Here is a 14,430-nt window from a genome sequence, read left to right on the forward strand (position 1 = left end):
TGGTATGTGACAGGAGATAGATAGAAGTTACAGTGTATGAAAATATAAGACCTGTTTTATAGCTGTAAAAAGTCTATAAAAGACATGTACTTTGAACTGCTGCGAATGACCTGTACGTGAAAAATTACCAAAAATACATTAGAAATTAAAAATGTATAAAACATGCGTGTCTCAAAAATACAGCTGAATGCGGAGAAATGGTTAGTGTTTTGTTTGAACTCTAATCACACAACGTTGTGATGGTTTTGAACCTTGCTACATCAGAAACAGTCTTCGACTTCAGTGGTCTTAAACTCACAGCCACGCAGACACCTTCGACCTGCATATGATTTAAGTCTGATTGATTCTCTTGAAGTGAAACACCCGATCCCTTTGAATTTGAGATATTAACTTTCAGGGCTAGGTTTCTTTTTTCTGTTAACACGAGAAATATACCTTGGCAGTAAATTCCAGTTGAATCTAAATCATATCCATCTTTGCAGAAGCAAACCGATTTATTGTCTTCTTTGGTGCAACCGTGTGCGTTTGAACACATATTCTTCTCAATGTCAGTACATCTGCCATCTGAACAAAGATATTGACTCATCAATAACGTAAGAAAGATACAGAAACATATATAATTTTCTACTTGAATAAGATGCAAAGCGAGTAGAAAATTACTAGAATAAAATTTAACATTTCTCGCTTGACTTTCAGCCCCACGAATTAACAGTGTGTATCTAAAAGAACTCTTTTCAAGTACATGTAGCACATCAATTCTCGATTCTCCTTAGAAATATTCTTTTCAGTGATATATCTATCGAATTTTAAATATTACCCGACGTCTGTTGACAAGTCTGTGAAGTCGTATTAAATTCATAACCGGCGAAGCATTGACATGTAAAGTCACCTTCTGTATTATTACATATATGGTCGCAATTATGCGTCGCTTCTTCACATTCATTTATATCTGCAAATAAATTCAATTGGTCGAAAATTGTTTATAATATATATCGCGTTGTCGTCCTATGCAGTTAATCGTCAAACATCTTTTTCTTTGCTGTCATACTATAATATCTAATAAAATCTTATAAGTGGCTTTAGTCAAAGTAAAATCTGTTGCAACTAAACATTTCTCATGTACAAAAACTATTATAGATCAAATTGCAAATAATTTATGTTATCTTATATGGTAGGACCTAATCAGTCACACATGATAGATCAGTGGCCGTATTCATAAAGCATCTTAAGTATAAGTTTTGACTTAAGTTGAAGATTTTACTTAAGTTTGTGGTGATTTAAGCTTAAGTTTAAGTAACAAACCTAAGTCCTATTAATAAAACAGCTTAAACTTAAGATACGTATGAAATGACTTAAGTCAGAAAACAAAATGGCGTCGTGAGTACGAGTAAGTGTTGTTTTTCCAGATAAAAGCACTTCAATCATATTTGTGCATGTTGTATTTGTCTGAAATTAATGTTGTCCCTTTTTTAATGTTTTCGTCCACGATAAAAGCAAAAAATTACTTACTAAGTTGTTTTATAAATAACAAATATACTTAAGTAAAATAAATTTCTTACCTAAGTAATACTTAAGTAAATAACCAATTTCTTATACTTATGTTTAGGATGCTTTATTAATACGGCCCCTGAGGGCTTTTTTCTCTGAATTACAATCACTTAAAACGTCTTTATACACACATATATGCTGACATTTCTAGGGTTTAAGTGCACGATACTTTACCTTTACATGCACTACTGTCTCTGCTGTCAACTCTGTATCCACTTTTGCATGTACATTCAAAACTGCCGTCTGTGTTTGTACAATTTTGATCACAGCCACCATTGTTTACTTCACATTCGTCTATATCTAAATAAATGATTCAGCATTTCGTTATGTATATTTCATTTTACTGGTGCATTTTCAAACAACCTCTACGTTCTATTTATTATTTCATCGCAAAACATGTATTTGAAAATTTATTAAAATTATTACAACATTTTATGTTGTAACGTTCTATTCTTTCGAACGTCAAAAGAAGTGAATGTTATTGATTTTTTACTATTACGATGTGTGCCCTCATACCTATACATTCGTCATCGTCGTCATCCTCAAAACCAGTCGGGCACGGGTCACAGACGTACGATCTATTTCGTTGAATTTGTTCCTCAGCCGTTAGAGTTGAACAGTTTCTGTCTAAAGAACAGGGATTTGCCGCACATCCGTCAAACTCATTTTCACAATCAATGCCTGTGTATTTAGATAAAGGAAAATTGTTATCGATATAATTTTACTACCTAAACAAATAAAGTTGTTAGATACGCGAGTCTTTAAAATAAAGAATGTACTATTAGCTTAAAAATATTCGGTTATGTAGACATTACATCTAAATTCAAAAAGATGCAGCAAAATACGATGCAACATGCTAAAAGCCACTTTCAATCAGTTAAATGACATAACCTAAACCTAGTTCACATTTTACTTGCGATGTGTCCGCGGAGCCCGGATACTGCTGCCCGTATTCGGCTTTCCATGCGGACGCTGGATGCAGAAGTGCAATTTTCATACGGATTCACGGACTCCGCAGCCTCTATTATTTTATTTAGCGAAAATGTATAGAAAAAAGTCATAAAAGGGACTCGGGCTTTTAACTCATACACAAGGCAGATATGCGGCTTCTTGTTTCATCTGTTGTTTGACAATCATGACTTCGCGTAAATGCCGTTATTGCCGATTCTCTAACTACGAATGTAAAACAGGCATTCAAACAATTGTACAAGAAATTCTTTCCAATCAATATTTACATAACCATTCAAAAATACATTTATAAAGAATAAATCAGTTATTTACTGCGAAAATGGCAGATTTTAATGTTTCTTAAACAGCATTAATTACTTTATTATACCAATTAATACTGAATACGAAATCAAAAAGTCTATTGGACTTCAAATACCAACTGACGCCAAAAGTGTTACATTCATTTAACGTCAAAAATAAAACAAGGGCACGGAAGCCGTTCGGACGTAACGCAATATACGTGAGAAGTGAGGTACCTGCAGGGCAACTGCACTCAAATTTCACTATAGAGAGTCTATACAAAATATAACACGATGCCCTTAGCCACATACGATGTAAAAACACGTACAAAAAGACAATCGTAGACTAATGAATCGCATGGTGCTAGGGTCAAATATGGATTACGCATCATAGCTTTCCGGAGTTTATCCTTAACAAAAGTCATTAAAATATTTAAATGACTATTTCTAGACCCTGTCGCATTTTCTTACAAGAGAAATTAATAGTGTTTATAGAATCATTGTCATCATAATAGTGCTGATTTATATAAAATATGTAAAACAGATAAAATTGTATTAGCTTGGAAGTCAAGTGTTTGTAATTGTGATGTGGTTGGTGTAACTCATATCCCTGGCCAGTTCCTGGATTCAGTCTTGTTAATTCGCCAGTTCCTTTGAGAACAAAGTTTATATTATGTACCAAAGGGTTAAGATCAAACTTCTTCGCAGCTAGTTTTGCATTTAAACAAAATGAACCAAGAGATAGCATTAAGTTCATGCTAATTGTATTATTATTTAATACGAAAAGGTACGAAATCATTTTTCGTAAACATTGTTTTATGATCTAATTTGTGACTGCAATTGAAATCCATTAAAAAGATTAATTCGAAACAGAATCGTGTCTGACTTTGATAACAGTTAAAAAAATTAGTGTAATCAGAAATTAAACCTTCATATTCAGGGTCGCATTCGCACGCGGAATAGTGAAAGTATTCATTTTCCCGTGGATCGCTTCTTGGAACACCTGTACATACTCCATGCCCGTTACATGCTGTACACAGTAATACACTTACAGCAAAAGTTGGAGAGGATCGGCCATTTTCGTTTTCCGCCATCACACTGTAAAATATAAAACCCTGCACACATTTGTTTAATTTGAAGCTTTTATGGAAAAACTGTAATTTTCATTTCTACATACATATATACTGTAGACACAATAGACATACAGTGCTCAGGCTAGGATTAAAAAAGGGCAGGTTGCTTGCACTGAGAATGGCCCTTCTAGGCGTCCATGAAGCATGCTCCGCCGTGAAATATTGTAACTGGTCTATGCATCCGGTGCATTTCAACATTCTTTAGGCATTGGATTTTGCATAATTTAGGCATAGTATTTGACGCTCTATAGGCATGTTTAGGGCATATAGGCTATGTCTGTCATCTAATACACCTATTAACTAAAATGTTGCTGCTATTTCACTTCGCATTGATTATCAACTTGAAACAATTCTTTTTCAATTGTATATTGATTGTATATTCGTTAAAGAAATAAAAACTTGAAGTTATTTCTGTTGCAATAACATTTTAATAACTTTTTAGGCTTATGATAATTTTTACTATTTTCCATGTACTTGACTATAATTTTATACGTGCAAAACACAGAAGATAAAATTTATCCTCCACTAAAATAAATGAAATAAGGCAAAGCCTTGTACTTACAAAAGTATAAATGCAAGTTTAGCACTTATTATAGAACGTATTCCGGGTATCCAAAATTCTATATCCAGGTATGGTTACACTTTTCTAAAAGTCGTTTATGTTAAGTCAGCATTTTACAGTATCTGACATTAAACTTTACGTTGTCATTACATCTTATTAAACTAAATTCAAAGACATTTTCATGAAAAATCGTCACTTTTACACGGCAGACTACAATCCACTTTCGATTTTTAAAACTTGTAAAACACTAAAGTCTAAATATTTTCCTATTTAAATTTGATTGTGATCGATTCTTATTAATTAGATATAAATGTTTGTTGTCTGTATTTAAGTTTCAATTGTGTAGAAACGGACATTTACGACTATGACTGAAAATGAAAGTACACTTCGACAGGTTAGGCGAAAATGAAGAAAATTTTCAGACTGGTTTGCAAATTGTTTTAAAACTAAGTTCCGGTGATTTTAATGCTAGTGGAGCGGTCTAAAGTATCACAGTCCGCCTCGGGCACGATTACAGCAGCTAATTATTTGTTTACTATGACTAAGCCCCCACTCCATGGCGTGTATCACTCGATATAAAGGGGTCAATAAAGTAGTATATTTTACCCACTGAGGCAAAAAAGTGAAGGTTGGCTAAAAGGAAATTAACTTAACAGTTGTAAAACGGAGAGGCTGTCTGGCGGGGCAACAGGGCGAAACGAAGTTCGGAACGGGCGATGCGCTCTGCTATAAATATTAACATATATATCGCTAATTCTTAAGTAGGATTTTTACATTGTATTTAATATCTTTACCTTATTTTGTTGTGTTAAAAACTCATGAAAACATTAAAAAACGAATTATGAAGATATTTTGATGTCTGATAGTATCAATGACACTTTTCAAACTCTACAGTTCAACTTGTAATTACGAGCATTTTCAATCTTTTATCAGGATTAATTATAATTGTTGTTTTCCTATAGACTTAGATGAAGCTAACCGAAAAATATTTTATGACTTTCATAGAAATGAATACGCTCGAATAATGCTATTTTCATAACATATAGCCTTTACGTTTACAAAGCAAAGAATAGCCAGAACAGTTTACCGAATTGTAACGGGTTCATCTGTTTCAGGTACGAATGTAATTGTTGATGACCCCTGATCAATCTCAGCACTGACGTTACTTGAAACAATCTTTACTGAGTCACCGTCTCCAACATTAAGTTTACATGACGCTTTTTGTCCTTTTGTCACATTAACGGTTGAACATCCTTCAAGTGTTGGCACAATTTCGTCTGATACACAATAATTTTGAAATTATTATGTTTGAAAATAACGCTTGACAACCGATAAAATTTAGAGTTTGCATATAATCATACTTCCTAAGCGTTGGAACTAAAATGGAAACTTCAAGTAAACATTTAGATGTATGCCTAGGTGGCTATGTACATAATGTCTTATGCAAAGCATCAACTTTGTACCTCTAGCGCGAAAACCTCATGCATAATTACTGCAAATGGCATCTCTTTGTAAAGAACAGTAAGTTAATATTAAATCTTTTCATTGCCCAGGAGGACAGTGTGACGTTCTTGTGTGAAATTCGTTAACGAACAGACATTCTTTTTATTTTTTTAAACCCACAGCATTGTAAAGGTAAAACATGTTGAGAACTATGTTGCTGGAAAGAGAATGATCTATTACACCAATATGTTTTCTTTAAAATATGGGAAATATCTAGAGATACGAGAAATCAAAGGAAACAATATTAAACTGTTAGATATATTACTGTGTTATCGTACATAGCAGAAACATAGCTACCTTCTTTTCCCAATACACTGACATAATATGGACAGGATTATAATTGAAAAACGCTGTTCACGTAACATTTCACTTTATAAAGTGGGCAAGTCTTTATATTACCTATATTAATTCTTTTATGAAACATGGTCATTCCAGGTTTATCTGGTTACAAATGTTTAAGTTTAATCATGCAAATTGGATACATAGCCGCTACATAAAAATATTACAAGCGTCATGTTATACATTATCATGATATGTAATAGCTGGTCTACCTGATGTGTTTTCAAGTAAATGTACTTTAGTTTCGTAATTACTTAAATTTTTCATTATTCAAGAACTATCATAATATGTTTGGCAAAACCGTACACAAACTTGATGTGAATATCATATTATTTTAAGAATCAGGTAAGAATTGTTCCCTGTGTAGGCAGGAAAATCATGCGTTGCATTATTGAATTTCTAAGTAAAAGCTGGCTTTATATGTCTTTGAGTATAAACAACTGTTTACCTTTAATCAAATTTATGCTTTGAAAGCAAATTTAATGTCAAATAAAGATTTACACGTAAAGTTCATAGATAATGTTATGCTGGTATATCTTAAAGAACACATAAATTGATAAATATTTCATTTGTTTAAATATCTATAGACAAAATTTACCGATTTCTGCTTTGTCTGCATCTGACTGTCCTCTAACCTTTTTGGTTTCCTCTGCGATATCTGGTTTCTCCGTAAAAACATAGTCAAACACACACTCAGTATTACTGGAACCGTCGCATACTTTTTCAGCTTTCGCAATGAGCTCAGGGTCAGCTTCGTCCAAAAATCTTGGAACGTACGTTTCATTTTGGAAATCGAAATAGGATTTTCCATCGTCATAAACGAATGCCGAGTTGTTCGGATTTATTGCCCCTATTTTTAGAATATTTTTGTTATTTTACTTTGCAATGCATTATTAATGCTTCTTTTTTCAAAAATGAAAAAAAGACAAATACAAATTGTCATTATAACTTTTTTCAGTATATTCCAAAGTTTAAGGAAATGCATGTAACTTTACATTTATTATTTCAAAAAGATCATCTTATTCAAACATATAAGATACTTGCATGTTTGGCCATATGCAAATATTTCTCTTTCGGTAATGTTTTCCTGTAGGACTGTTCCATTTGGCATCGTAAAATCGTCGCTAGAATCTCCGTTGTAGTTTCCAAGAAGTCCGTTTGTTAAATTTTGAAGATTATCAGGGACCAACGTGCGCAAAGTCAACATTTCAACATTGATTGATACGATCAGCGATATGTCTAAAATGCAGCAAATATATATGTATAAACCATAATAACCCCGCTGAAATTAAACTCATGGGTCTACGCACTAACATTATTGTGTTTCATGGATATTCTGTCTTTTTGTTCTAGTAGTGTTTTGTGTGCTCTGTGCTTTTTGGAATTGTATCAAAGCCTTTTGATATTAAAAATACAGATTAATTGTTTAAAAGTATATATTGAAAACCATTGTAACATATGAAAATAACGTCGAGTGGTTCAAAGTAATTTAACCAGTAAAATAATTTTTAGGATCATATTAACATTCCCATCTATTCAATATTTATTTATATGCAAAGGTATATAAAAATGTCAATGATTGAATAATCACATTTCTAAAAATGCAAAACTTAATCTAACTGGATCTGCTTTTGAGGGAAATCTACTACCTAAGTCTGTAGTCAAATGAATTTGATTCTTACTACAAATAGGGAAATATACATCCACACTGCCATTTCGTTTGGTAATGGTCAAGTTATTGTCACTTGAAGACCACACAAAAGGATCAGTTTCATTTGTATTTGAGTTATACTGCTCTGTCAGATCAGCGCCATTTCCATACAAATTGATACCTGCGATCGATATACATTCATCATATTTACTTTGTCAAACAACTAGCTTTATTTTATTAAAATATTGTGCAAAAACTATTTTCATAAGGCAAACAGTGCGGGTTATTTTCAAAAGCAGCAACAGAATTACTACTGTCAAATTATGTTATTTATATGTGAAATTTTACAATTATCCATTGGTATTGATTAGGTATTTTATCAGCAGATTTTCAGGTTTACAAATACTGTTATGTTACCATTTCTCTTTTTGTTGCGCTCTACATGTACCGATGAACTTGTTGAATCTTTGGCGGCGAAAGCAGCAAAGACTGTGGCGTCAGACAAATTACCATCCTCTTTTAAAGCTCGTTCAGTTCTGGCTTGTAGATCAAAATTACACTTGTCTGTATTTATTGTTAGAAGTGTATATTCTCCAAGTCCATTGAATGTGAAATTCATACTATCCAATGTGCTGAAATGCGGGTCTCCCCAGAATGTTCCTTATGTATGAAAAGTATAAAAAATAATCAATCATAATCAAACACGTATCAAACACGTATGTAATTTTAAATGTAGAGAACAGTTAATTTACATTCAATATATCTAAGATAATCGAAATTTAAAGATCAAAATGTGCAGAAAAGGCAGTCAAACTAAATAAAGGCGTATATTGCAACATTGAGGTACCAAATATAGACAATTCTTACATAAAACTCAAAACTGTTTTTAAATTATCACTGAATCTGGGCATTATCAATCGGGGAAACATGGACTGTTAACGCGGTATTGCTGCAATTAGTTTAATGTATGTCTAATATATAATTTAATTAAGAAACAATGCATAGAAAAATCGTGTTTTAACGTTATTAATATACAAACAAGAGGACAATGATGGTCCTGAATCGCTCACCTGTCCAAACATGGCCCAGTTTTGAACTGAGTATTACGTCGTTTTTTATCTATTATTTGACATAGTGACCTAGTTTTTAAGCTCATGTGACCCAGTTTTGAACCTGACCTAGATATCATCAAGATGAACATTCAGACCAACTTTCATACAGATCCCATGAACAATATGGCCTCTAGAGAGGTCACAAGGTTTTTATATTATTTGACCTACAGACCTAGTTATTGATGGCGCGTGACCAAGTTTCAAACTTGACCTAGATATCATCAAGGTGAACATTCTGACCAATTTTAATGAAGATCCATTCAAAAGTATGGCCTCTAGAGAGGTCACAATGTTTTTCTATTTTTAGACCTAATGACCTAGTTTTTGACCGCTACTGACCCAGTTTAGAAACTGACCTAGATATCATCAAGATGAACATTCAGACCAACTTTCATACAGATCCCATGAAAAATATGGCCTCTAGAGAGGTCACAAGGTTTTTATATTATTTGACCTACTGACCTAGTTTTTAATGGCACATAACCCAGTTTCAAAATTGACCTAGATATCATCAAGGTAAACATTCTGACCAATTTTCATGAAGATCCCATGAAAAATGTAGCCTCTAGAGAGGTCACAAGATTTTTCTATTTTTAGACCTACTGACCTAGTTTTTTAACACAGTTGACCCAGTTTCGAACTTTGCCTAGATATCATCAAGATGAAGATTCAGACTAATCTTCATACAGTTCCTATGAAAAATTTGGCCTCTAGAGAGGTCACAAGGTTTTTTTATTATTTGACCTACTGACCTAGTTATTGATGGCACATGATCCAGTTTCGAACTTGACCTAGATATCATCATAGTGAATATTTTGACTAACAGTCATGAAAATCCATTTAAAAGTATCACCTCTAGAGAGGTCATAAGAGTTTTTAATTTTTAGACCTACTGACCTAGTTTTTGATCGAACGTGACCCAGTTTCAAACTTGACCTAGATATCATTAAGATGAACATTCTGACCAACTTTCATAAAGATCCCATGAAAAATGTGACCTCTAGAGAGGTCACAAGCAAAAGTTTACGCACCGACGCACGGACGCACAGACGACGGACGCTGCGCGATCACAAAAGCTCACACTGTCACTTTGTGACATGTGAGCTAAAAAGAGATCAAACGTCCACGAAGGCATAACACGAGTGAATTATCTTTGCATCGTAAAATCGATTTTGAGCACATTTATTGAAGTAAAACACGGGTGTCTTACATTGTGTATACACTATTTTGATTCTAAAATGCCCTTTATCTCAAACAAAGACAAAATATAGTATTCTTGGTCGCAACAAAAGAAATGTCATCGCAAGTGAACCTGACTTCATTTAAACGTACGTGTGGTTTCGAAGAAACAAGAATACTAAAGTTGTATACTTTGTGTTTATCGGTTTTGAAATTTACTTAAAATATTACATATTAATAGTGACTGTCATTTCGTAGTTTATCAGGCTCATTAAGTTATTTCGAAAGAAAAGAGCAAACATAAATAAATGAGCTTACCAAAATTATACGGTGATGTCTTATAACAAAGTCCAGTCGGCCTCAGTTCGTAGTAGAGATCGCAATAATTTGACAATACACAACATTTAGTTTTCGGCTCCACGTCGTTTAATATGTGTTCAGAAGGGTGCCGTGAGTTATACAGGTGAAAATTACCGGCAAGTGGTCTTTCGTATACCCATAGCCAAGTTTTCAAGTCGTAACAACATGTCTAAATAATGCAATAGATGTAATCTATTATTAAGTATTTACTGCAACATCGATTGACAACTTTCCAGGGCTCTGTGTGGCGAGTGGTTAAGGTCACCACAGACTTCCAGTCACTTGTCCCTCGGCGATGTGTGTTGAATTCTCCATTAAAAGAAAAAAGATACTAGAAACTATAATTGTGATTTGTTAATGCGTCGGTGTTACATGTAACCTAACGGAAACAAAACTTGACTAAATAACATATAATGCATATGTTGAAAACAAAGTGTAAATGATTCGGTTACCTGTGATATTTTAAAAGGTTACTGTTATTTAATTTTGGTCTCTATTCGTACTTTCAATTATACAATTCAAACATAAAATCTTGGCTATAAAATAAAATTATGCAGTTTACACTAGTCATTACACAAGTACAAGATAAAAATTCAATGCCTTTCCATAATGTCCGAAATTTCCAACGTGCAGCATATCTACACATTTATAATTCAAATCTCGGCGCCATCTGTAGAGTCCAATCATCCAAAACCAAGGATCAAATCGTGAAAGGCGTATATCACAAGGGCATTTGGGTGCAATACTGGCGATGTAAGCAATGTTCTGTTTCTCTTTGTAGTTCTCATTATACCATTTTATACAGTCAACAGCAGCATTCTCGTGTTTCTTTCCTTGTGTATTTAGTGATCTCACGACTAGTCCCGAAACATCTGAAACAATATATATATATATATATATATATATATATATATATATATATCAGCATGACCGTATGTGACAGTCTTAGAGACTAAAACGAACCGTATTTCTTGAACCCTGGAATTCGGAGCTAATTTGCGTTTAAATGTGATCTGAATAGTATTTCTTCTTTGTTTATTAACTCCACACGTCTAGCGGACTTCAAAATCCGAAACGTTTTTCTTTTCATATAAAGCACTTCCGAATTTTGTTTTATAAAACCTTGCTCAGCTACGTTTAAACTGAGACTACAAATTGTAATGTTCCGAGTAAAATTAATGTTATCAACAATTATGTAAATTCTAATGCATTTAAATTATTGTTATCTTATTATCTCCCTTAAACTGTTGGTGAAATTTATGTATTTAATTTGATATTACCCTTTTCATAATTATCTAGTGGGTTAGGTTAGCATTTGATACTTTGATTTGCAGTATCTATCTATCTATCTATCTATCTATCTAATTGTACGTATAATAACATATATTATATATTATAGATAAATTTATCGCAACATTAAGATTATTCTTAAAGGTAAGTGTACCTCGTTCGGACTTTGAAACGGTCAGTTTAACATCTAGCTTGAAAGCTGCATTAGAAAAAGCTAACGGATGCGAGTAGGTCAATGTATCCACTGTTTCTCCAATCCAGATGGGAGGACGAGTGGAAAGATTATTTACCCAGTTCATCATACCATTTCCGTAAATATAAAAGGCGTACGTGGACTTTCCGTCTGATGCTAAAACAACTTGAAACGTTGCTGTCTGTAAAGAAAATAAGAATACATAGGCAAAATAACAGGTCCGTCCAAAAAGATTAACTAAATAGCGATTTGTCTAGAAGTTTTCTTGTAATACTGTATTGTCTTAACATAGATAGCGCAAAATAAATGTATTCATTTTACAAACAAAAGATATTGCTTTGGCGATTGTATTTGATGGGTTTAAATGAGAACTCATGGCGGCCATTTTACATAAGGAAACAAATCGTATTTCTACTGTCAAGAACGAAACAAATAAGAGAGTAAGGAGTAGGGTGATACCGTTTTTGCATGTGATTGAAGCAGACCTGATCAATGCTTTGTTCATTAATCTATGTTTGTCGAGAAGTATGTAATCGCGTATATGTGTATATAAGTCGATATATAAACGTTGGAAAAGTAAATCCATGCAGTGTCACAGCTACAAAAAATACAAGAAATAACCATTGACCTTAGTTCATATGTTTTATTGAACTAACTCTTTCAAGAATGCGTCAAACAATTAACAAAATACAATTCAATTTTCTTTTGCCTAGTCTCTCATTCTTTGCGTTAATTTAATTTTCTCATCAACGTTTGAAAATATATGTAAAATGGAAAAATATGTCTCTTGACGAACAAAAATTTTTCGTGTTAGAGATAACCTTGTCTATTTATCAACGCGCGCGTTTATAGTAGAACTGTATTAATCGCAAGCAAAACGACTACTAGTTCTCTTCCAGCAGATTAACGTTTTTTCCATGTGTCTTTTTTTTTTTTTTTTTTTTTTTTTTTTTTAGTTCGAACTGAAGATCAATTAATTTTAATAGATATTTGTCATTGTTAGGATTTGTCTAGAAAATCTCAAGGTAATATATGTACTTTATATTGTGATCATATTAAAGACGACATAAGTTTGGGAAACAAAATGCAGTTTAGTTCTTATATTGATATATATTACGTCTGCATATCAAGACAAATCTTATTATATTTCAGTTTAAATAAATATTTGGATTAACCGTTCATTTTTGTACAACTTATCATGTCGTGGAAAAGGGATAGAAGCAAAATACTGATATATTACTTTCACGATAGCAGATTTTATTTTTGGCATGGCATCAAATGATATACAGTATTGCTTAAATTATTGACCGTTTACTTTACAAGTCTCATTATTGTAGAATATGCACACAGTTCTCTGCTATATAAAAACGTGTTCAAGATATACATATTTAAAGTCAACGAGACAGGTCAGAATTAAGACAAAAGTAGTCAAAAAAAACTACAAACCTTTGTTTGGTCAAATCCACGTCTTGCAGGTATTTGCTCATACCAAGTTGCAATCAAAATAAAGCTTGCGTGAAACGAATCAAGATTTCCAAATTTTCTCACGATATTCTCGATGTTCGAAATAATGTTCGTATTGTCAATGAATTCTTTAATATTAAGTATGTGATAAGTTCTATAAAACACCGGCCCCGACTTCATGCGGTCTATTGGTGCATAAAAAGGTGCAAGTAACAATCTCTTCTGACCAAATCTTTTGACTGCCCTCCTGTTACTGGGAGATGTTGGATTGCTGAATTGAGTATCAAAGCTCACATAACCAAACGAGCAAACCTACAAAATATTGAATTTGATATAACATCATTCCCTGAATAATCACTTTACACATCAGAACATTCATTTTACAATCATAAATTAATGTTTTGTCAGACATTTGTTCGCATAAAAGATTAGGAATAGAATATACTCGTTTTTTTTACATTAGCTTCGAAGTAACCCAGCAGCAGTACAAAATCTATTTTACCAACTGTCTGCTATTGCAAGTCAATACAATATTACTTATATCGACATCTAGCTGCATAGAACAAAAAATGCAGAAAATATTTGTCAGTTAAAACAAATACGACTGAGATGGTTTATGGTTCATTTAAAACATATAGTGCTATTCACCTAACAACTGAAAATAATCAATGGCAAATGTTCTGCCCGTAAAGTCAAACACAGTATGGATACAGCAAAATGCTTTAAATAATCCTAGACAAACTTTATATTAAACAAAATATTGATAACTATAATTACTTAAGCATAATACTGCTAAATGATTGTTTCGATATTTCTGGACTGATCATCAGTCTTGGAAATACTTGCTTA

The 14,430-nt window shown here is 32.9% G+C and overlaps 1 protein-coding gene across 1 annotated transcript in view; it reads right to left on the reverse strand.

Annotated features, from left to right (window-relative positions):
* Positions 1-220: 220 nt before the first annotated feature.
* LOC123542086 (uncharacterized) overlaps positions 221-14,430 on the reverse strand; it is an 81,651-nt gene continuing 67,441 nt past the window's right edge. The window contains exons 31-44 of the mRNA XM_053531275.1: positions 13,564-13,893; positions 12,079-12,298; positions 11,235-11,506; positions 10,593-10,803; positions 8,401-8,643; positions 8,015-8,164; positions 7,377-7,571; positions 6,931-7,182; positions 5,578-5,767; positions 3,724-3,893; positions 2,065-2,229; positions 1,723-1,848; positions 818-949; positions 221-564 (exon numbers count right to left, since the gene is read on the reverse strand). Coding sequence (XP_053387250.1) covers positions 221-564; positions 818-949; positions 1,723-1,848; positions 2,065-2,229; positions 3,724-3,893; positions 5,578-5,767; positions 6,931-7,182; positions 7,377-7,571; positions 8,015-8,164; positions 8,401-8,643; positions 10,593-10,803; positions 11,235-11,506; positions 12,079-12,298; positions 13,564-13,893 — 3,000 coding nt within the window. The remainder of the gene's footprint in view (positions 565-817; positions 950-1,722; positions 1,849-2,064; positions 2,230-3,723; positions 3,894-5,577; positions 5,768-6,930; positions 7,183-7,376; positions 7,572-8,014; positions 8,165-8,400; positions 8,644-10,592; positions 10,804-11,234; positions 11,507-12,078; positions 12,299-13,563; positions 13,894-14,430) is intronic.

Source organism: Mercenaria mercenaria, chromosome 19 (genome assembly GCF_021730395.1).
Source record: "Mercenaria mercenaria strain notata chromosome 19, MADL_Memer_1, whole genome shotgun sequence".
Taxonomy (NCBI): domain Eukaryota; kingdom Metazoa; phylum Mollusca; class Bivalvia; order Venerida; family Veneridae; genus Mercenaria; species Mercenaria mercenaria.